The sequence below is a fragment of the Notechis scutatus genome, chromosome 6 (genome assembly GCF_049901735.1).
Source record: "Notechis scutatus isolate UNSWTSFEM ecotype Mainland chromosome 6, rNotScu1.2, whole genome shotgun sequence".
Lineage (NCBI taxonomy): Eukaryota > Metazoa > Chordata > Lepidosauria > Squamata > Elapidae > Notechis > Notechis scutatus.
Window position 1 is genome coordinate 81,518,767 of NC_142014.1, and position 23,679 is coordinate 81,542,445.

The 23,679-nt window shown below is 47.0% G+C and overlaps 1 protein-coding gene across 6 annotated transcripts in view; it reads left to right on the forward strand.

Annotated features, from left to right (window-relative positions):
• The window catches only part of CCDC136 (coiled-coil domain containing 136), a 40,428-nt gene extending 17,084 nt beyond the window's left edge, over nt 1-23,344 (forward strand). For 4 of the 6 annotated variants that reach the window (XM_087968973.1, XM_087968971.1, XM_087968968.1 and 1 more), the window contains exons 6-10: nt 2,218-2,479; nt 5,738-5,851; nt 6,612-6,797; nt 8,268-8,411; nt 21,795-23,344. In XM_087968973.1, coding sequence (XP_087825099.1) covers nt 2,218-2,479; nt 5,738-5,851; nt 6,612-6,797; nt 8,268-8,411; nt 21,795-21,902 — 814 coding nt within the window. In that variant the 3' untranslated portion in view covers nt 21,903-23,344. Of the gene's footprint in view, nt 1-2,217; nt 2,480-5,737; nt 5,852-6,611; nt 6,798-8,267; nt 8,412-13,752; nt 13,866-21,794 lie in introns of all 6 variants that reach the window. The other 2 variants (XM_087968969.1, XM_087968974.1) reach the window with 2 other exon arrangements.
• The last annotated feature ends 335 nt before the right edge of the window (nt 23,345-23,679 follow it).

The following is a 23,679-nucleotide window of genomic DNA, read 5'->3' on the forward strand; positions in this document are numbered from 1 at the left end:
CGAGTTCCGCTTTTCGGCTGGGTCGGCCTCCTGCAACTCCACTCCCAGCGGAAATGGACCTGGGTGTGTGTGTGTGTGTGCACGCGCAGAGGTGGTCTTCAGCTGGTTCTGACTGGTTCTGGAGAACCAGTAGCAGAAAATTTGGAGTCGTTTGGAGAACCGGCCGTTCCCACCTCAAACTGGCCCCGCCAACCCCATCTCTCTTCTCCGCCTCCCATTGAGTCCCAGCTGATCGGCTGGGTCTCCTTTGGTTGCCCTGCCCAGGAGAACGGAGCTGGAAAGCGGGTTAGTGGGGTGGGGAGGAAAGGGGGATTTTTGCAGTAACCTTCCCCTGCCATGCCCACCCAACCCCGCCCACCAAGCCATGCCAACACCCACCAAGGGTCAGGACTCTGACGTGCATCTCTAGCCGCATCTCTCGGAGTGGAAAAAATCAATTTATTGAGGAGTTGACATGTTGGTGTTTCCTGGTGGCAGCTGACTCTGAGACACATCATTCATTTCCCCCTTGACCCTGGTCTTCCCCCACCCCCTTGGATGTATATTCTCCAATGGGACACATCCATAGCCAAGACCCATCAATCATGCTTTCCAGTAATAATCTTGTGTGCCAACAGCTTTGGTTGCCAAAGCAATTATCTGAAGCATTTAAGGAATGCACTGCTTTCCCCCCTCCCTTTCTGCTGGCAACTAAAAAGACCAAAGGAGTATTTTTTAGTTGACACCAAGCCACACCACACCCACCAAGCCACGCCCACAGAACCGGTAGTAAAAAAATTTACGAGCTCCGTTTTTGCTGGCCCTGCGGCCTAGCCCTTCTCTGTTTCCAGGGCGGTCCTGGAACCCATAGGCCAAATCCAGCCCTTGGGCCCTGAGTTTGATATCCATGGCTTAGAGCATGCCACAAACCAAGAATGGCCATGGATGAATGTCAGGACTTGCAGGTATCCAAAACCACCCTCGAGGGAACGGCATTGATACAGGTAGTCCTCAACTTAACAACAGTCCATTTAGTGACCGTCCGAAGTTATAGCGGCACTGAAAAGTGTGACTGGAGACTTGTTTCTCACACTTATGACCGTTGCAGCATCCCCATGGTCACGTGATCAACAGTCAGACTCTCGGCCACTGGCTTCTATTTACGACGGTTGCTAGCGTCCCCGGGGTCACCCGATCCCCTTTTGTGACCTTTGGATGAGCAAAGTCAATGGGAGAAGCTGGATTTGCTTCACAAGCGTGAGAATAACTTAAACATGGTGGTGGTTCCCTTAACCACCGTGGCGAGAAAGGCCGTAAAGTGAGACATAGCTTGCTTAACCACGGTCTCGCTTAGCCATGGAAATTCGGGGCTCCGTTGAGGGGTTGTAAGGCGAAGACTATCTGTATGTCATTCACATGACGGGACACGGGTTGTGTTGTGGCCTGTCAGCCCCAGCCAAATCAGAGGAGGTGAAGGAGGCGGAGTGGGAGTCAGGTCAGCATCAGGGCAACCTGAGAGCTCCTGCTGAGAGAGAGAGAGAGAGAGAGAAGGAGAGGAGAGAGAGAGAGAGAGAGAGAGGAGAGAGAGAGAGAAGGAGAGAGAGAGAGGAGAGAGAAGGAGAGAGAGAGAGAGAGAGAGAAGGAGGAGAGAGAGAGAGAGAGAGAGAGAGGAGAGAGAGAGAGAGAGGAGGAAGGAGAGGAGAGGAGAGCCTGGGCCATCCATCAGCCTCCGATGGAGAGTCAACAGCCCCCAGGTTTGGAGGTGGCTGATGAGGAAGAGGAGGAACAACTGGCCCCAGTGCCTGACACGCAAAAGCTCAAAAGGCAGAGGAGAGGAGAACAGTGGAAATCTATGAGCTGGCCCCTGGGACGGAAGAGCCACCACTACTAGCGAAGGCCCACCCGAGCTCTGGGGATAAAAGGCAGAGGGCAAATAGGTGTGGCAGACAACTATTCATCTCCCGACGAACGGACGGACTTGTCAGCCTGCGGTGAGACAGAAAGTTTTTGCCGGTGCTCCTAATAAAGAAATCTTTGAGTTCACCTCAGAGGGTTTGTCGTGTTTGGGGAGCTGGGTGAGAACAGGTTGAGAGGAGAAGGACGACACTCCTTCTGCCCCAGGAGCGCTAAAGGTTGAAGGCAAGCGGCTTTCTGTGGGGGGGATTCTGGGCGTTGAAGTCCACAAGTAGTCAAGTTGCCCATGGTTGGAGAGCCCTGACTTGAGCCAATCTCCCGCAGCAAGTACCGAAGCAGGACGGATGAGTCGCCATCTCTGGAGTCCATCTCTCAGTGGCCCACGGATCGCCGCTACTCCCTCATGAAGCAACCCACCAACCAGAAAGGCAGCTGTGTCTCCTTCTGGTCAGTGGAAATTGTGGGCGTCGCAAGCGACTACAATGAAGAAGAGAGGATGGAAAAGGTGGAAGAGGAGAATGAGCTAGACGTGTCACACCAGCTGGCGGAGGAGGAGGAGGAGAAGGTGGAGAAGGTCCAGGACCAGGTATTTCTTCATGCTATAGGGCATTTATTCTTTTCCTGGGTTCTCTCTCTCTTCTATCTATCTATCTATCTATCTATCTATCTATCTATCTATCTATCTATCTATCTATCCTACCTCTCTTCCTGTATCTATCTATTCCAGGGGTCTTCAAACTTGACAGCTTTAAGACTTGTGGACTTCAACTCCCAGAATTCCTCCTCTAGTCATGTTAGCTCAGGAATTCTGGGAGTTGAAGTCCACAAGTCTTAAAGCTGTCAAGTTTGAAGATCTTTGATCTATTCTGTCTGTCTGTCTGTCATCATATCTATCTATCTATCTATCTATCTATCTATCTATCTATCTATCTATCTATCTATCTAATGTATCTAATGTATCTATCTATATTTGGTCTCTGTCTGTCTGTCTCTCTCTCTTATCTATCTGTCTGTCTATCTATCTATCTATCTATCTATCTATCTATCTATCTATCTATCTATCTATCTTAGTATCTCTAATCTATCTATCTATCTATCTATCTATCTATCTATCTATCTATCTATCTATCTAATAGTGCATTTACTTATTCAATTGATTTTATTTATAGTGTATTTATTTACCTTTTTATTTAATTGATTTTATGGTTTATTTGATTTTGTAGTTTCCTTATTTATTTATATTATAGTGTATTCATTTATTTATTTTATAGTGTATCCATTTATTTCATTGATTTTACAGTGTATTTATTTATCTTTATTTAATTGATTTTATAGTGCATTTATTTAGTGATTTTATAGTGTATTTTCTATCATCGAAGTATATTTATTCATTTAATTGATTTTATAGTGTATTTATCTATTTATTTAATTGATTTTATAGTGTAATTTAGTGATTTTATAGTATATTCATTTATTTTATAGTGTATTTTCTATGGTATTTATCTATCTATCTATTTCATAGTGTACTCATTTATTTAATTGATTTTACAGTGTATTATCTATGTATTGATTTTATAGCATATTTATTTAATTGATTTTATAGTATATTTATCTATTTAATTGATTTTATGGTGTATTTATTTAGTGATTTTATAGTATACATTTATTTTATAGTGTATTTTTATGCTATCTATCTATCTATCTATCTATCTATCTATCTATCTATCTATCTATCTATCTATTTCATAGTGTACTCATTTATTTAATTGATTTTAAAGTGTATTATCTATTTATTGGTTTTATATCATATTTATTTGATTTATTTTATAGTGTATTTATGTAGTTATTTTATACTGCATTTATTTATTTATTTTATGGTGTCTTTATTAATTTTATGGTGTGTTTATTTAATTGATTTATACGGCCATGCAAAGTCGGTAGCTGACATAACTTTAAAACCACAACGATAACCAACAAGACAAAAAAAGAAAAAGAAAAGAAATGCAGACCAGAACCCTCTAACACTCAGGCTAACCCACAATCAATCAGCAGTCTGACAATTACAGGTAGTCCTCGACTTGCAACAGTTCATTTAGTGACCATTCGAAATTACAACGGCACTGAAAAAAGTTGTCAGCATTCCAGAAAATCTCCACTCCAACAAATAACTCCGAAACAGGCATCTTCCCAAAAGTTTTCTTTTATTTGGATAGTAAACTGGCACATCTGGGAAATCCCGAATCTGAAAGTTCCGGGTTTCCTTACAATAAGGAAAAAATTACAAATCCACCCCCTGCCCCCGTCATGGCATCACCTGCCCCAATCACCATCTGTCCCAACGTGAGACGTCCTCTCCACCAGGTGCAGAAATAACATGACCTTGAATTAGAAAAATAATGTTATTATGTCTAACCACATACACTCCAAGAAATTCCCCCCTCCCATTTTCCCAGTCTCTGGAATGTGGAAGCGTGGAAGTGTCTGGTGCTCATATGGCTTCCAAAGCTGACAGGCGTCCCCCCTTGAAAAAAATCACGTCCTGGAAAATACCATAAAACAAAACACAACAAGGGGTTAAGGCATTGTCACCTTCCAAAGCTGACAAAAGGGGCTTTACCACACAACCGTTGCAATCTTCCCAGGGTCAGGTGATCAAAATTCAGAGGCTCGGCAAACTGGCTCTTATTTATGATGGTCGCAGTGTTCTGGGATCACGTGGTCTCCATTTTGTGACCTTCTGATCAGCGAAATCCTTGGGGAAGCCAGATTCACTTAACAACCGGGTGACTTGACTTAACCTTTGCAGTGATTTACTTAAGGACCATGTCAAGAAAGGTTGTACAATGGGGGCGGAGCTCAGTTCACAACTGGTCTCGCTTTAGCAACTGAGGAAACGTTGGGTTTGATTGTGGTTATAAGTCGAGGACTACTTGTATAATCAGGCTCAGCCAGTACCTGCCCGCCCCCACACCTTGTCCAAGGCCTTATGGAAGGTCAGAAAAAGAGAAAGGCCATCTGAATCTCGGGGGTCCAAAGAGCCGGCGAGGTGACCCAGAAGGCACGTCTCCTAGACCCCACCAGCTGATGTGGCTTCCAAGTAGGATCCTGGAGGTTGTCCACCCCATCAGTCCTTGTGAGATGGGTGTTGTCTGCGACATCTATTTGTCTCCCCCTCTGCCTTTTATTCCCAGAGCTCGGGATGGTTCTTCCATCCCAAGGGCCGGCCCATAGATTTCCACTGCTCTCCTCTCCTCTGACTTCTGCACATCCACGCATCGGGCACTGTACCCAGCTGTTCCTCCTCTTCCGCATCAGCTACCTCCAGACCTGGGTGCTGTTGACTCTCTGTCAGAGGGCGGATGGATGGCCCAGGCTCCACCTCTGTCTCTGTCTCTGTCTCTCTCTCTCTCTCTGCCAGCTCCATTCCCTCTTCCCCCTTGGAGCTGTTAGGTTGCCTTGATGCTGGCCCCAGCTCCCACTCCACCTCCTCCTCTGATTCAGCTGCTTAAGGGGCTGGGGGCTGACAGCCCACAGCTATGGGCGTCCCACCAGTGACTTTTTGACCTATGAAACTTTGGGGTGGGTGAGGAAAACTCTTGCAATAGATCAGTTGCCAAAGTAGGAGACCCTTGAGGGGAAGAGTGAAGATCCAACATGAGGGATTGAAGAAGGTATTGGGGCCTTCAAGTTCTTTAGGAGAACCAGAACGTTTCCCTGGTCGCTTGTCTAGAACTTGGACAAAAGTGATGGGTGGAGAAGGTGAGGTGACTGGGAAGCCACCTCAGAAGAGCTGGTGATGGAGCCAGGTGAAGCTTCCTTTACCGCCTTCTTATTGCCCTGCCAGGGCAATATGTCCCAGTGCACTCTGGGTGAAATGGAGAACGAGGACCAGGCTTGCTCCCAAGACCTAGATTTTAAGAAAAGACCGAGAAGGAGGAGAGAATCCGATTTCCGGAAGGTAGGAAGAAGAGGGCAAGAGGGAGGGAGGGGCAGGTCAGCTTAATGGTGGAGAAGGATCAGCTTATCCTAGATGTTTCTTGGGCTAGAATTCTTGAGAGAATCCTAGATGTTTCTTGGGCTCATCTGAAGACCTCAACGAGAGCTGTCTTCTAGTTGGGGGCCAACTTTGCAGAGCAGTTATGAGATGAGAGAAAGAAGAACAGAGAAGTACTACAAAAGAACTGAGTGTTCCCATGGAGAGGGACTCACTGTTGCTTAAAACATCCAAGGTCCTTCAACCCTATGATTCTAGGAGAAGAGATGGGGTATTCAAGAACTTTAGGAAGACCAGAAAGTTCTCCTGGGTTGTCTAGAACTTGGAGGAAAGAGGGAGAGGCCCAAACTTGAATTGAGGAGGAATTTCCTTGACTTGGAGAGCTCTTGGGTAAAACTGTGTGACGCTCCATAACTGGCGTGGTCTTCAAGAAAAGAAGGGACGGTCATTTGTCCAGAATGGTAGGAAGGTCCCTGCCTTGGGCAGGAGGCTTCACTAGAAGACATCCAAGGTCCCCTTTAAACCTATGATTGTATGAGAGGAGATGGGACATTCAAGAAATTTAGGAGGACCAGAAAGTTCTCCTGGGTCATTATCTAGAGTAGACCTTTGAAGGCAGACAAAGATACAGGTGGGGAGGACGAGATGATAGAAAAGCCACCTTGGGAGAGATGGTGATGGAGCTATGAGATGCTTCCTCTCCCATCCTCTTCTTGTCTGCCAGGCCCAGTGGAATCTTCCAGAAATGGAGAGAGAAGACCAGTTTTCCAACCAAGAGATGATCTCTAAGAGAAGATCGAGAAGGAGAGAATCCATGAGAGAAGGGAAAGAAGATTGGAGGGAGAGAGGAAGGAACGCGGAGTTTCTTCTTGACCAAGATCTCAACGAAAGTTCAGAGAGGGAAAGGCAGGTAAGCAGGTAATGGTGGAGAAAGATCAGTTCAGGCCTATCCTGGGTGGTTTCTTGGACACAGCTGAGGGCCTCAGTCTTGCATCTTGAGCAGGGACGTCGTGGCGGCCAACCTTGTAGAACGTAGAGAGACAACCATCCTCTGAAGTAGCAAAGAGCCATCCTTGCTAGGTCCTTATGGGTCAGTCAAGTTGGAAGGTTTTCTAGCCTAGATGATGGATATCAAGTAATTCTATGTTCGTCTTCAAAGAGCGTCTCAAACCAGCTCTGGTTCTTGCGGACTCAGGAATTCTGGAAGTTGGAAGTCCACAAGTCATCAAGGGGTCACTGTTCCCCACCTCTGCTCTAGAAAGTGGTTAAAGGAAGGAACTGAGTAGGCTCGGCTAAAAGAAGAGAAGTTGAAGGAGAGGCGTGATAACATCTTCTGGTCGCTGAGGAGATCTTCCAGGGACCAGGGAGACAATGTATGCTCCAGAGAATGAGTCCTCAACTTTGGCCACTTTAAGCCTGGAGGACTTCAACTCCCACGAGTTAAAGTTCTCCAGGCTTAAAAGTGGCCACGGTTGGAGTCCCCTGCTCCGGAGCACCTGAGAGTAAAGATGAGAACCCATGACTGGAAGGAGTACAAACTTGAATGGAGGAGGAATTTCCTGACTTGGATAGTTATGAAATGAAGCTATGGGTGCTCCATCACTGGTGGCATTCAAGAAAGGAGTGGACAACATTTGTTTTAAAAAACAATAAAAATTTATAAAAAAATAAATAAAATAAAAAAAGAGAAAGGAATGGACAACCATTTGTCCCAAATGGTAGAGGGCCTCCTCCTTCACCAACCCCAGAGACGTCGGCCAAGTGGCACAGCCAACCCCCCCCTTGTAGGACCAGTGTGGCAGCTATGCTGTACACCAGTGATCCCCAACCTTTTTTACGCCGCGGCCCGGTACCGGCATCAGCTGGGCGGCGCCATCTTTTTTGATGAAAAAGTGCTTCCGGTGACCTCACCGGAAGCACTTTATCAAAATGCGGCGCTGTGAGACTTTTCCGGGTAGAAATGGCTTTCTACCCGGAAAAGCTCACGGGCGCTGCGCCGCCATCTTTTGATGAAAGCGCAGCTTCCGGTGAGCTTTCTACCGGAAAAGCTCACGAAGCGCTGCGCCGCCATCTTTTTGATGAAACGTGCTTCCGGTGAGCTTTCTACCCGGAAAAGCTCACCGAAGCGCTGTGCCGCCATCTTTTTGATGAACGTGCTTCCGGTGAGCTTTCTACCGGAAAAGCTCACCGGAAGCACTTTTTCATCAAAAAAGATGGTGCCCAGCAAGCCAGCGGCCCGTAGGACTTGTTCCGCGGACGGTACCGGTCCGCGGACCAGTGGTTGGGGACCCCTGCTGTACACATCCGGGTCAGCCGGTCAGCCGCAGAGGGCTCTCGGTGAGGCCCGCCCTGATGGCCTCTCCTTCTCGGTTTTTGGCAGCATGACCAAGCACAGCACGACCTGCGGGAACTGGAGGGAAGGTACCATCAAAGCCAGTTTGAGCGGGAGCAGCTTCAGGAGGAACTGCGTCTGTGCAGGGAGGAGATCGAAAGGTTGAACGGCAGCATCCCGACAGGAGGACGGGTAAGGCCAGTTGCACCCCCGCCCCCACCCCCTGGGCCATCTCTGGGACTGAGGGGTCTTCTCGTCATGGTTGCTGTCAGGGCTCCAACCAATCCACCCCCGTTCAAATCGTAAGTCTCTAGCCGCATCTCATTCATTTCCCCCTTGACTGGTCTTCCCCCTCACCCCCTGGATGTATATTCTCCAATGGGACACATCCATAGCCAAGAGTCATCAATCAGGCTCTCCAGTAATAATCTTGCGCGCCAACAGCTTCGGCTGTCAGAGCGATTATCTGAAGCATTTAAGGAATGCACTGTTTTCCCTCCACTCCCTTTTTCTGGCAGCTAAAAAGACCAAAGGAGTCTCTTTTTAGTTGACAGTTGCATTCAGAGGCCTGTCTTAACTAGAGGTCCTCCATGTTGGCCGTTCCTAAGGAGCTAGATCCAGAGATCAAATACTCCGACAAAGTAGCATGGTGTTCTTGGTGGCATCTGAGCTCGGTTGTTTTCTTCAAGATGTTTTGTTGCCCAAACTAGGTTTTATTCATTTAGCGCGGGTGTCGGCAACCCGTGGCTCTGGAGCCACATGCGGCTCTTTGGGCCCTCTGTGGTGGCTCCCTGTTGGGTGATCCCACCACTGGCTGGCCCCGCCCCTCGCCCTCCACTCCCGGTCACTTTTTGCCTGGCCTGAGAAAGTAAAACACACAAAAAAGAAATGGGAGGGAGGGAGGAAGAGAGAGAGAGAGAATGAGAAAGAGAGAATGAGGGAGAGAGAATAAGAGAGAGAGAGAGAATGAGAGAGGGAGAGAGAATGAGAGAGAGAGGAGAGAGAGAGAGAGAGAAATGAGAGAGAGAGAATGAGAGAGAGAGAATGAGGGAGAGAGAATAAGAGGGAGAGAGAGAATGAGAGAGAGAGAGAGAGAATGAGTGATAGAGAGAATGAGAGAGAGAGAATGAGGGAGAGAGAATAAGAGAGGGAGAGAGAATGAGAGAGAGGGAGAGAGAGATAGAAAGAGAGAGAAAGAGAGAGAGAATGAGGGAGAGAGAATAAGAGGGAGAGAGAGAATGAGAGAGAGAGAGAGAAAGAATGAGTGAGATAGAGAGAATGAGAGAGAGAGAATGAGGGAGAGAGAATAAGAGAGGGAGAGAGAGAATGAGAGAGAAAGAGAGAGAAAGAGAGAAAGAAAGAGGGAGAGAGAATAAGAGAGGGAGAGAGAGAATGAGAAAGAGAGAGAAAAAGAGGGAGAGAGAATGAGAGAGAGGGAGAGAGAGAGAGAAAGAATGAGTGAGATAGAGAAAATGAGAGAGAGAATGAGGGAGAGAGAATAAGAGAGGGAGAGAGAGAATGACAGAGGGGGAGAGAGAGAATGAGAGAGAGAGAGAATGAGGAGAGAGAAATGAGGGAGAGAATAAAAGAGGGAGAGAGAATGAGAGAGAGGAGAGAGAGAGAAAAATGAGTGAGATAGAGAGAATGAGAGAGAGAGAATGAGGGAGAGAGAATAAGAGAGGGAGAGAGAGAATGAGAGAGGGGGAGAGAGAAAGAATGAGTGAGAGAGAGAGAATGAGAGAGAGAGAATGAGGGAGAGAGAATAAGAGAGGGAGAGAGAGAGAGAGAGAGAGAGGAGAGAGAGAATGAGAGGGAGAGAGAGAATGAGAGGGAGAGAGAGAGAGATAGAATGAGAGAGAGAGAGAATGAGGGAGAGAGAATAAGAGAGAGAGAGAGAGAGAAAGAATGAGTGAGATAGAGAGAATGAGAGAGAGAAAATGAGGGAGAGAGAATAAGAGAGGGAGAGAGAGAATGAGAGAGGGGGACAGAGAGAGAGAGAGAGAAAGAATGAGTGAGATAGAGAGAATGAGAGAGAGAGGATGAGGGAGAGAGAGAATGAGAGAGAGGGAGAGAGAGAGAGAATGAGAGAGGGAGAATGAGGGAGAGAGAATAAGAGAGAGGGGGGGAGAGAGAGAGACCCATTTCCCACATAAAACACCGGGAGCCACAAAACTGGGGTAGGCTTGTGACCAGGTGGGAGTGATGTTGAGTTGGCCACGCCCACCCAAGTGTTGAGGCTCCTGGTGTTTTCTGTAGGAAACAGGTCCAAATGGCTCTTTTGAGTGCTTAAGGTTGCAGACCCCTGATTTAGCGCATGGCAAGCACATGCACTTATAGCAGTTCCAATGTTAATGTCCAGTCCACCCAGCCATTCAAGGACCGGGTGGTCTATGTTGGAAAAAACAACAGACGTTGGGCCAGTGTAAGCTTCTTGATGGGCATTCGGACATAGTGGGATGGGTATTTTGTCAAGGAGCCCCCCAGTCACACTGAGGGGGTAGAGGCAAGTCCCTACTTAAACAAGGTGTCCTGGCAGACACCATGTTGGGTACGGATCCTGTTCAGAGTTGACCAGTGCTGGTGAGGAAGGTTGAAATCTGACACCTTTTGTGTGTAGGGTCAACTACGTAACTGCCTGTATCTGGGTGTTCAGCAGCCCATTGGGCTTTCCACCCAAACTAAGCAATGTCATCAGGGCTAGAATGGAAGGGGGTTTGTGGAAAGGAGGGAGGAGGAGGAGGAAGACAAAGAGGAGGAGGAGAAGGAAGAGAGGAGGAGGAAGAGCGGAGGAGGAGGAGGAGGTCCTTGGTGCTCTCTGAGCTTGGTGTTTTTCTTGTAGATGTTTTATGACCCAAAATAGGTAATGTCATCAGGGCTAGAATGGAAGGGGGTTTGTGGAGAGGAGGAGGAGGAGGAGGAGGAGGAGGAAAGGATGAAGAGTAGTAGTAGTAGGAGGTTGAGGTCCTTTGTGCTCTTTGAGTTTGGTGGTTTTCTTGTAGACGTTTTATGACCCAAACTAGGTAACGTTATCAGGGCTAGAATGGAAGGGGGATTGTGTAGAGGAGGAAAGAGGAAGAGGAGGAAGGATGAAGAGGAGGAGGAGGTTGAGGTCCTTGGTGCTCTCTGAGCTTGGTGGTTTTCTTGTAGATGTTTCATGACCCAAACTAGGTAGCATCATCAGGGCTAGTCAACTGAATGACGTAATGAAACGTCTGCAAGGAAACCGCCAAGCTCAGAGATCACCAAGGACACCTCATTTCAACCCTGAGCTACAAATCCTCTCCTTTCTCGGCAGCATTATGTTCCTCTAGTTTCTTGGTGGAATCCACCATGGTTTATTTTGAGTCCTGATCTCTTGGGACATGGAAATGAAAGAGAACCTGAAAGCCATGGAGTCAAAGACAACCAGTGTTGGTGGCAGTGAGGACAGGGACCTTTTGGTAGAATAAAATTGGCCGTTGTGTCTCTTTGGGGTGGTGTTGTGGCCAGATGAGACCATGCGTGGGCCACCAAAAACTGTCTGTGGAGATTCTCAATCATCCAGGTCATTGTTATCCCAAAAGTGTTTTCTTGTTGTTGTTTTTTCCATTGAAAACATTTCGCTTCTCATCCGAGAAGCTTCTTCAGAGCTTCAGAACTTCTCATCCGAGAAGATTCTCGGATGAGAAGCAAAATATTTCCAAAGGGGGAAAAGAAAAATGTCCATTTGTCTTTTGGGAAATAAAAAAGCACCTTTCTCCATCTTGAGGGGTCAAGATGACCAACAAGTATGGATTCTCTATTGAGTTGCCCCTATTGTGCCTGTCGTGTCTAAAGTTCTGGCCACCACAATTCGAGAAGGAGGCTGAGGGACGGGAAAGAGGGCAGAAAACTCAGATGGTGTGAAGGGTTCGGAGATGAAACCCCATGAAGATCAGTTGAAGGAACTGGACTTGTTTAGCCTAAAGAACAGAAGATCAAGAATCTTCCACTCCTTGAAGGATTGTCCCAACGAACAGATCTTCTCTAGAACCACCTGAAGGTCTGAGGGACAGTCCAAATGATGGAAGGTGGATCTCTCCTTATTAAGCGTCCATCTTTTTTTTTTTGGTTCTTCTCTTGGGTGATCTGGAGGGAAGCGCCACACCAGTGGTGGGATTCAACGTTTTTTACTACTAGCTCTGTGGGTGTGGCTTGGTGGGTGTGGCAGGGGAAGGATATACTGCAAAATCTCCATTCCCTCCCCACCCCACTAACCAGCTTTCCAGCTCCGTTCTCCTGTGCAGGGCAACCAAAGGAGACCCAGCCAATCAGCTGGGACTTGGGAGGTGGAGAATAGCTGGGGGCGGGGCCAGTCAGAGGTGGGATTTGCCGGTTCTCCAAACTACTCAAAATTTCCGCTATCAGTTCTCCAGAATTGGCCAGAACCTGCTGAATACCCACCTCTGCTCCACACAGCCTTCAATGGGGCACCCTTCCAAAATCAGGAGGAACATCTTGAATTGAGAACTGTGGAACCGTTCTTGGATCAGGGACCATACCTTAAGTTCTCCCTGGGGCTACCAGGACCTTACAATTGCTACCAAAAACTGTTCTGGAGGCATCTCATCCCAAGTCCTACCCCACTTTCCCAAGGGACCTTTTGCAAACTTGGCGGTCCAGTTAGTCCCCCTCCCTCCCATCCTGTTCTTTGCTGACCCCTGCAGCATTTAAACAGGTTTGAAAACTGGTGGGATTGAAATTTTTTTAAACCACCGGTTCTGTGGGCGTGGCTTGGTGGGCATGCTTTGTGCGCGCATGCAGAGGATTTCCTACTGACTTTCTCCTGCACTCCTGCACTCCCCCTGTGTGTTAAACAGCTGGTGCATGGCAATCCACTGCGCCGCGCGAAACAGCTGAGCTTCAAACCCAGGCAAATAAAGCTCGGTAGCAGTGGTGGTATTCTACCAGTTTGGCCTGGTTCTGGCGTTCCAGTAGCGCCGAAGATCAGCTGGCAGAAAACCGGCTTCTCTCTGATGCTTTGCAGTTGGGCCCACCCACCCGCCCCTACTCCTCGGTCCTTTTAAACTGCTCGGCTGTTTGAGGCAGTCGCTCAGTTTTTACTGTTTTCATGCGTGTGCAAAGCGTGTGTTTGGTGCGCGTGTGTGCGATCGCACGGGTTGCGTGAGTCGTGCGATCTCACCTCTGCAGCCATGCCCACCAAGCCAATTTTTGAATTCCCACCCCTGGTCAGTAGGCCCACAGATGATCGTTGGAGCAAACCGGTTCGCTCACAGATGATCCTTAGTGCTACCAGTTCAGCCGAACCGTGCCAAACCGTGCCAAACCAGTAGAATACCACCCCTGGTTTGAAACCCACCAAACATGGCCCAGGTTGTAAGTCCTCTAATCTTTCTCTTTTTCTCTCCCTCCTCCTCCTGCTCCTGCTCCTGCTCCTCCTCCTCCTCCTCCTCCTCCCCGACTCATTTGGCTTCTGTCTTCTTGGTGGTTTTCATGTCTGGCATTTCACGCTCTTATCCACCCACCCACCCACCCACCCTCCACTCTCCACCAGGTCTCCCCCACCCCGGGCTCTCCCACGATCTCCCTCCCTCTCATAGGACTGGTTGTCATAGTGGCTCTGCTCTGGTGCTGGTGGGCTGAGACCTCCTCCTAAAACCCAACCAGGTATTCGAAATCAGCATTTTGCTTTTCCCTCCATCCAGCTGTGCTGTGTGTCCGGGCCGCTGCATCCCTTTCCCGACATGCACCGTTTCCTGCCTGTTCCTTTCTGTAGAGGCAATGGGACGGGACCCTTCGCCACAGCCAACTCGCTGCGGGAAAATTCAACAATTCAATGATTTAAGACCGTTAAAAAAATACTTTTAAAAATACTATGCTTTTTTCCTTTAACGAACATAGGTGTTTAGTAAACAGTGCAATTCTGGGTCAATTTAATTATACATCATAATAGCAACAATAATATTATTTACTTGTATATGCTGATATTCTTCCAACTTCTAATGTCTAGCTCTATTATTCTAACCATTGGCAAAACAAATACCACGTTAAAAAATATTCTATCTCTTCTTTATCCTTTATCTTTAATGTTAACCTATCCATTTCCGCCTGGTCTTATCTTTTTTTAAATTGTATTTTCCTCTTTGGGAATCATTTTAATCTTTGTCATTCCCATTTCCTTTTGCATCCTTTCTTAAAAGATTCTATGCCACCATTTCTTCGATATTACTCTACCTCTTGTCCCGTGGCGAGTTGCTTGTAGCCAGTTGGCTACAGCCAGTTGGCCAACTGGAGTTGGCTGCGGCGAGTTGTCCTAGACCCTTAGAGACGCCCCACCCATCTCCATGTGGATCCACACACCCCTCCTTTCCTGCCCCTTCCTCTTCTTCCCTCCCTTCCTCTTTTGAAGCATCTGCATGTCCCCCTCTGGCTGAGTCGGGGCTGAACTTGTGTCTAAATGGGAATTATTGGCAGTTGGGTGAGGCTCGGAGGAGCTCTGAGGAGTTCTGGAGTTGTGGGATTTGGGGAGCCAGAGAAGATCCCCCTGGGGAGGTTAGAGACACCCTCCTCCCTCCCAAGGAACTGACCCACCCTCTGGGAAACAGATCTTCCGCAAGAATCCCAGCCTGCCATTTTGTGGCGATTACCCTAAGGAGCCACTTGGTGGCGCAGTGGTTCAATTGCAGGCTGACTCCGCTGACTGCCAGCAGTTCGGCAGTTTGATCCTGACCGGTGAAATGATCCTGACTGGTAAAATGAGGACCCAGATAGTTGAGGGGCGATAGGCTGACTCTGTAAAACGCTTAGAGAGGGCTGGGAAGCACTGGGAAGCCATATATAAGTCTAGGTGCTAAGTAGGGAAGGAAGGAAGGAAGGAAGGAAGGAAGGAAGGAAGGAAGGAAGGAAGGAAGGAAGGAAGGAAGGAAGGAAGGAAGGAAGGAAGGAAGGAAGGAAGGAAGAGAAGGAAGGAAGGAAGGAAGGAAGATAAGAAGAGCCGTGATGGCACAGTGGTTAGAATGCAGTATATTGCAGGCTAACTCTGCCGACTGCCAGCAGTTCGATCCTGACCGGCTCATGATCGACTCAGCCTCCCGTCCTTGCGAGATCAGTAAAACAAGGACCCGGATTTTTGGGGGCTAAAGGCTGACTCTGTAAACCGCTTGAAAAGCACTGTGAAGCGGTATATAAGTCTATGTGCTATTGCTAGCATATTTATTTTCTATTTGGCCACGTGTGGTTAGACACACAAGGAATTGGTCTATAGAAGCACTTAGCGTAAAGGTAGCTCTCGACGTAACGACCACATTTGAACTCAGGACTCCTGTTGCTGAATGAGACAGTTGTCAAGCGGGCTTTGCCCCATTTTATGACCTTTTCTTGCCACCGTCATTAACTGAATCACGGCAGTTGTTAAGATAGGAGCGAGGTTCTTAAGTGAATCCGGCTTCCTCCATTGACTTGGTTGCCAAAGGGGATCGCACGACCCCAGGAACGCTCATAAGTGTGAGTCAGTGGCCAAGCATCTGAATTTTGATCAGGTGATCAGGAGGAAACTACAAGCGGTGTAAGTGTGAAAAACAGTGGTAAGTCGGGTTTTTTCCTCTGCTGTTGAAACTGCGAATGGTCACTAAACAAACTGTTGTAAGTCGAGGACTGTTGTGGTTCGCCGGCAGCGGGTGTGGACGGCTGGGGTCTCGGAGAGCGAAGACTCAGATGAGGGGCCTGCGTGGGATGCAGGGATGGGGCCAGGACCATCAGGGAGTGGAGTGCTGCCTTCGGAGGTTGTGGAGGCTGGCAGCAGTGAGGAAGAGGACCCCGAGGAGCCTGGGCCAAGTGCATGTGCACAGAAGGAAAGAGCAGCTGCAGCAGCACGGGCGACTCAGGAGTAAGGGCTGCAAGGTAATGGCCTCTCCCTGAGGATATAAAAGCCAGCTGAGAGACTGGAGTTCTTTGCAGGAAGCAAAGACGTTTTTGCACTCAAGCCTGGTGGACGTTCGGACTATCTTGGTTGGTGTTCAGAAACTCTTTGATTTATTGTTTAGGAACTTTAACTGTTGCTCTTGGCAGCCTTGCAAAAACTTGGCCAGGCTCTTTCATGTCAGAGCTAATTAGTTAGAAGCAGCCTTTTATCTGTGAAGAAACAGGATTCGCAAATGAAACAGTAAAAGGTTGTGCTGGTACCTTTGCCTTGTGTTTGCTCTCCCGGAACCAGGTTTGGGTCAGAACAAGGACTACCTTTCCTTGCAAAACAACAGAATATAAAAATAATACTAATTAGACTAATGCAGCCAATAAAAGGGAGAAGTGAAAAATAATGACAAAGGGCGTAAGGCCTGGCCGTATGCTCAAGCCCAAAATGAACCAAAACAAAGACTTAAACGGAGGCTTGCAAATCAAAGAAAGTAGACTTTATATTTGATCAATGTTAAAGTTCTGGGTAAGACATTCCTAGCACATCACAAAAGACGTGGGAGGAAAATTCTGCAAAATACAGAAAGATGTCCTCTCCTTCTTATAGATGCAAAAGTCTTTGTTTTTAGTTCTCTAATTACCTTGTAAATCTCCAATCATGTAATCTAACTAAGGTTTACATCCTCCTGCAACAGGCAAATTCTTTTCCGGCAGGTGTTATCTTTTCTAATTGATCATTTTGACCTTTTGTTAACACCACAGGTCAAAGGTGTGTGGGTGTGTGACTTTATTTTATTTATTTGTCAATCGCTTACAAGATAATAGGTGTAAGTATAAATATGAATACAGGAAACAGGTATGAATAATTGGGGACAATAGGACAGGGACGGTAGGCACGATGGTGCACTTATGCACGCCCCCTTACAGGTCTCTTAGGAATGGGGTGAGGTCAATAGTGGATAGTTTGGGGTTAAAGTTTGGGGGGGGGGCGGTTTGAGGATGTAACAACAGAGTCAGGTAGTGCATTCCAGGCATTGACCACTCTGTTGCTGAAGTCGTACTTTCTGCAATCAAGTTTGCAGGGGTTTAAGTTGAGTTTGTATCTGTTGTGTGCTCTTGTATTGTTGTGGTTGAAGCTGAAGTAGTCATTGGTAGGAAATTGTAGCAGATAATTTTGTGTACTACACTTAAGTCCAACCGTAGGCGGCGTAGTTCAAAGTTGTCCAAGCCCAAAATCTCAAGCCTGGTGGTGTAGGATATTCTGTTGCAAGCAAAGGGGTGTAGTAACTCTTCTCGTGAAATACTTCTGGATTCGCTCGATTGTATTAATGTCCAATATACAGTGCGGTTTCCAGATAGACAAGCTGTATTCGAGTGTTGGTTTAGCAAAGGTTTTGTATGCCCTAGTTAGCCATTCTATATTTCTGGAGGAGAAGCTTCGTAAGATTAGATTTACAACTCTTAATGCCTTTTGGGCGATGCTGTTGCAGTGAGCTCTGGCGCTTAGGTCATTAGTTACGAGTACTCCAAGGTCCTTGACAGAGTGAGGGACGTCAACAAGGTCATAATTGCCTTGACAGTTGGAGATTGAGATAGTTATGTGCCAATTCCTGGAAGAAATAGGGATGGCATTTATGAAAGGAACATTTATGGAAGGATTCATGAAGGATTTGTATAATAGGACCATCCATGTTCTTGATACAGGAGGATGCAATTGGTTGCAGGCATATGTTGAACAGTGAGTAATTGCATAAGGAAATACATTTACAGCAGGATAACATATATTTTTCAAGAGGGCAAATATCTATAGCCATGATGGTGAACCAATGGCATGCATGCCACAGGTGGCATACAGAGCCATTTGTGCCGGCACGCGAGGTGCGGGCAAACTTACCTCACCGCGCAGGTGTGCGCCTCACAGCTGATTTTCGGCCGGTTTGAGACCTTTTTCAGCCTCCCCGAGGCTTGAGGAAGGCTTCTGCAGGCTCCTGCAAGCTTTTCAGGATGAAAACTAGGCCCATTTCATCACTTCCTGTTTTTTCCGACAATACCGGAAGTGATGAAATGGGCCTACTTTTTGGCCTGAAAAGCCTGCAGAAACCTGCAGAAGCCTTCCTCAAGTCTTTGGGAAGCCGAAAAGGTCTCACACTGGCCGAAAATTAGCTGTGAGGCACAGTGCAGGTAAGGGGGTGGCGGGGGTGTGTGTGGCTGGGTGTGTGAGGATTGTGGGCGCATGCGTAGGGGGCATGGGGGCACATTGCCTTCTGGGTGCTGGCATGGAAGCGCAAGTGCACGCACAATTTTTGGCACAGGAGCCCAAAAAGGTGAGCCACCACTGGTCTACAGAGTAACTTTCTACTTAATGTTATATTATATTCTACTACATCTCTTTATTCATTATTATTATTCCCTTCAAGGAGACAAATAATAATACTGCAGCCACACTCTGCAGGTTAATTATGAGACTGCTCACAGCTGTACAGGTAGTCTTTGACTTACGACCAGAATTTCGGTCACTAAGCAAGGCGGCAGCCAAGAGTGAGTCACACCTGATATTGCAACCTTTTGGCCGCAGTTGTTAAATAAATCATGGCGGTTGTGATATGAATCACAGGGTCATTAAGCGAGTCTGGCCTCCTGCGTCGACTTTCGTTGTCAGAGGGAAGGTCGTACAATGGGGCATAATTCACTTAATAAAGGTCTCACTTAGCGACAGAAATTTTGGGGCTCGATTGTGGTCATCAGTCGAGGACTACCTCTAAAATAATAATAATTTTAAAAAACCTGCGAAGGTACTGAATTGGTGGGACATGCAGACCATCCTTGTACTTACGACGTCGCAGAGTCCCACTGGTCACTCTTTGCGACTTCCTTGTCCAGCATCTACAAGCAGGGGTTAATGGGGGAGGGCTGGCAGCCGATCATGAATGAAGGCCATCCGATGTCCTCACTTAAAGACGGCAGGTGGAACTGCCGTCTGTAAGCAGCGCACGCGTGGGAAAGCTGCGTGGCTCGACAATGGAAATCTGCACCCCGATTGGCCGTCGTTAAATGAGGACCACCCAATCTGCTTTCGCGATGGAGAGAGAGAAACCCCTTAATTATTATTTTTTTTAAAAAAATTGGTGTTCAAACCAGCGAGCCCCGATTTTTGGCACTCTTGTGTTGCAAAACTCCCATGATTTCATTCTTTCACTACTACTTGGTGCTCCTTCGGGGGAATGGACATCTCTTGCAGTGTTTATTTAAGTTTGTGGTTGCAACTATGCGGGGAAAGCTGTGACGGATGGTATGCAACCCCCACCCCGCTTGGCCTGGTGGGCAAATTTCCTAGTTTGGGCTTGGAATTTGGGGAGGAGGAGGAGGAGGAGGAGGAGGAGAGGAAGGCATTGAAGGCATTGAAAGCAGAGGAAGTTGGATTCTTGGGCCGGGGAGAGAAACGAGGCGGAGCAGGAGGTGTGTGTGTGGGGCTCTCTGGTTTGCAGCAGAAAGGATTTTGATCGATGGCCATGTCCCCGAGCGTCCCCAAACACCAAGCTGGATGGGTGGGGAGCAGCCAACCCTTCAAAAGATAGGCTCAAGTCCCAGAAGGCTTTTGACAGCGTTGAAGAACCCCACCTGATCCAACAAGATCGAATTCAAGGTAGAGAACCATCAGGTTTTACACTTAGGCAAGAAAACACAAGTCCGTGCGCAGGTATAGGACAGGCGATAACCTGGCTCAACAGCGGTCCTCGTGCGAGGGATCTTGGAGTCCTAGTGGACGATTGGGCAACCGCTTAAATAGGAGCCAGCCGTGTGCGGCGGCAGCCAAAAAGGCCAAGGCAATTCTAGGCTGCATTTACAGAGGGGTAGAATCAAGATCACGTGGAGTGTTAGTGCCACTTTATAATTTATTGATTTTTATTTAATTTAATTTAATTTTATTTTTATCATTTTAATAATTTAATTTAATTTAATTTAATTTAATTTAATTATTTAATTTAATTTAATTTAATTTAATTAATTAATTTAATTTAATTTAATTTAATTTAATTTAATTTAATTATTTAATTTAATTTAATTTAATTTAATTTAATTATTTAATTTAATTTAATTTAATTAATTTTATTATTTTATTTTATTTTATTTTATTTTATTTTATTTTATTTTATTATTTTATTTTATTTTATTTTATTTTATTTTATTTTATTATTTTATTTTATTTTATTATTTTATTTTATTTTATTTTATTTTATTTTATTTTATTTTATTATTTTATTTTATTTTATTTTATAATTTTATTTATTTATTTTTATTTTTGTTTTGTTTTGTTTTGTTTTGTTTTTTTATTTTATTTTATTTTATTTTATTTTATTTTATTTTATTTTTTATTTTATTATTTTATTATTTTATTTTATTTTATTTTATTTTATTTTATTATTTTATTTTACTTTACTTTACTTTACTTTACTTTACTTTACTTTATTATTTTATTAATTTAATTTAATTAAGTTTTATTTTATTTTATTTTTTATTATTTTATTATTTTATTATATTTTATATTCTATTCTATTCTATTCTATTCTAACTTGTGACTGTTTCTCACACATGCGACAATTGCAGCGTCCCCGTGGTCACGTGATCAAAATTCGGCCGCTTAGCAACTGGCATGTGTTTTAACGGGCAGTGTCCCAGGATCGCGTCATCCCCTTTTGCGACCTTCTGATGAGCGAAGTCCGGGGGAATCCAGGTTCACTTAACAACTGCATTACTCATTTAACAACGGCCGTGATTTCCTTAACAACTGTGGCAAGAAAGGTCATAAAATGGGGCCAAATTCAGTGAACCAACTGTCTCCCTTGGCAACAGGGAGTTTGGGCTCAATTGTGGCCGTAACTTGAGGACTGCTTCTACTTAATGGGAGGATAAGCCCCCGGCCTTCAACTGTTCGTGTTGAAATTAAGAAAGCTTCAAGTGAGCCCTAAAGAGAATTGTCTCTCTTTGACCCCCCAATGGGCCTCACAAAGCTAAGATGGATCCCGTGGCCAAAGACTGTCTCACATTTTAGGCAGGCTTCAAAAATTTCAACAAGGGGTTCTCTGACCGGTTGCTGGGTGGGTGCGGCTGTGGTGGGTGTGGCCTAGTCATCCTCCGGCACCATGGCGGGGACGGGGTGGTGTTTTTGCCCACCCAGGGCTCCAGAGGCTTTCCTTGAGCTTCCGGGAGGGTGAAAATAGCCTCCCCGGGCTCCGGAGGCCCTGTGGAAGCTGGAAACGGGCCCATTTCTAGCTTTCGTGAACTTCTCGGAGGTCCGTTTTCCGGCCTCGCCGAGCCTCTGTGGGTGCCCTGCACTTACCTGCATGCAAAATGGGCCGTGTGGGGACTCCTGGGAGGGCCAGGGCAGGGCCAGCCGGGAGTGGGATTTGGGGGTTTTCCAAACTGCACAGAATCTTAGCTAGGGGGCTTTCCCGAACCCCTGTGAACCTCCAGCAGCCCCACCCCCTGATTATAGGACGGAAGATATGCTTCCATCGGAGGGTTGGGTAGAATGGAGCAGATGATACGCACACCGGATTGGCATCACGGCCACGATGACGTTGTGTCATGTACGATGTCCTCGTGGCCTGTGCTGGACCCGGAGGGGCCAGGAAAGCAGGGTTCAAGGTGGCGTCACTGATTCTATTATTGTCTCCTGTCGTGCAGGTCCCCAATGGAGGGATGGCGCCGTTCGGTCTGTTTGTCCTCTGCGCAGCAGGCTTATTATTGTACTCCTGCGTGAAGAAATCCAACGGCAGTGGATCGCTGACCTGAAGACCCTCCCAGCCTCCTGGTGGAGAGGACCACACTTGCCACACGCCCTGCCACACCCCAATATCCCAACTTGGTGACAACCAAGCCACAAGCACTCCCTCCCCCTCGAACCCAACTACACAGAGGAGTTCCTGGATCCGGCCCCTGAGATTTTTTTGGAAGCACCCACAGCTCGTCTCTTTGGCCAGGACAGGCCCTCCGCTGCCCATCCTCCCTTACTCTCTTTGAACCCCTCTCTCAGCCTGCACTGTACCAGGCGTCACCTCTCCCCAAAAGAGCAGGAGGAGAATCTCACAACTTGGCTTCCACATTGTATCTGCTCCAAGCACGTGGCCTCGAATGACGGGACAAGGACGACGCTGGCTCACCACACCAGAGCACTGTTTCCGGGGGTCTGAAGCTACCCTCTTTCCAAATTTCCAAATTGGGGAGGGGAGAAACACTGGGAATAGTTTGAAGGGGGATGAATCGATGTGTTGGCTGAGCCCAAATAAAACGGAGAGTCTTGGTTCTCCCAGTACCCTGACCCATTCCCTGTGCATCCTCTCATTTTACCGAACCACTAGCTGATCCCCAGGTCTGTCCATTGGAACACATCTGACTCCTGTGGACTTAAATACCGCGTCCATCTCCCGGGACTCCTGTGCTGCATGTGTGAAACCTACACAGGATGTTGGGCGGGATAACACCTCCTCGTTCCAGCAATATTAGAGCCTCTTTTTAACACTGTGATGCTCCAGAAGGGCCGCGGTTGACGGTTCTAATTTTTTCTCCACGACGCTGCTCGTTTCTGCCCTGCTCAGGATAGGCACAATCTATGCATTTCATCCACTGACCGGATTTCCGCCTCCGTTTTTTTGTGGTTTAGCTGTGCCGCAGTGTTGGACACGATTATCGATGGGCTCCTGAGCTGCGTGTGTTTTTCTGTGTACGTGTGAGTGTGACACTTGATTCTTCAAGCCCAGCACAACTGTATCAACCCCTTACTCCCTTTCTGTGCTCCAAGGCATCCACCAATACATATTCTCGACCAGGGATGTCCGCAAGGATAGGCTTAAAACAAGGATGGTGATCGCGACGCCTGAGATCGAACCCCTGCAGACAGTTTGCTGCGATCGCACAGCACCATCTTGACCACTATCCCAGTGGTGGAGACCCCCCCGAGTTCCACGTAGTTTGCTAGCAGGTGGGACATGACATCACTGGGTGCATCGTTCTGGGTCTCCCATTCTCACCCTGCATGTTGTGTGCGGTCATGTTCTTTTAGGCGTAGCCTTCTCTCTCAGTTCACAGCTGTTCCCCGCCTCACCTGCGTCGCCTGCTCTCCAGCGAGAAGGGGGCCCGTTGCAAACCAGCACAAGCCAAGCGGCCTAAGAGACTGTGTAGAACCTTCTCCTCCTCATCTTCTCTGTTGTAACTCGGTAAAAAGAGCTTTGTAAATATCCAGAGTGTGGACATCTGTTTTTGTGTCTTCTAACAGCGATATTTGGTCAGTTGAATGGATGTGTTAGAAGTCGGCAGGCTAATTTTCATTTGTTTCTGGATTCATTCATTGATACATGAATCGGCCGGGATTCCTACGGCTCCTCATCTCAATTACAGGTAGTTCTCTACTTATGACCCATGGCTTAGCAATTGTTTGAAGCTTTGACGGACCCCTGAAAAGCTACTTAAGACCTTGTTTTGAAGCCCTCACATTGCTGTCCCATATGGGGAATTCCTTGCCCATCATGCTGGATGGGGAATTCTGGGAGTTGAAGTCCACCCATCTCAAAGC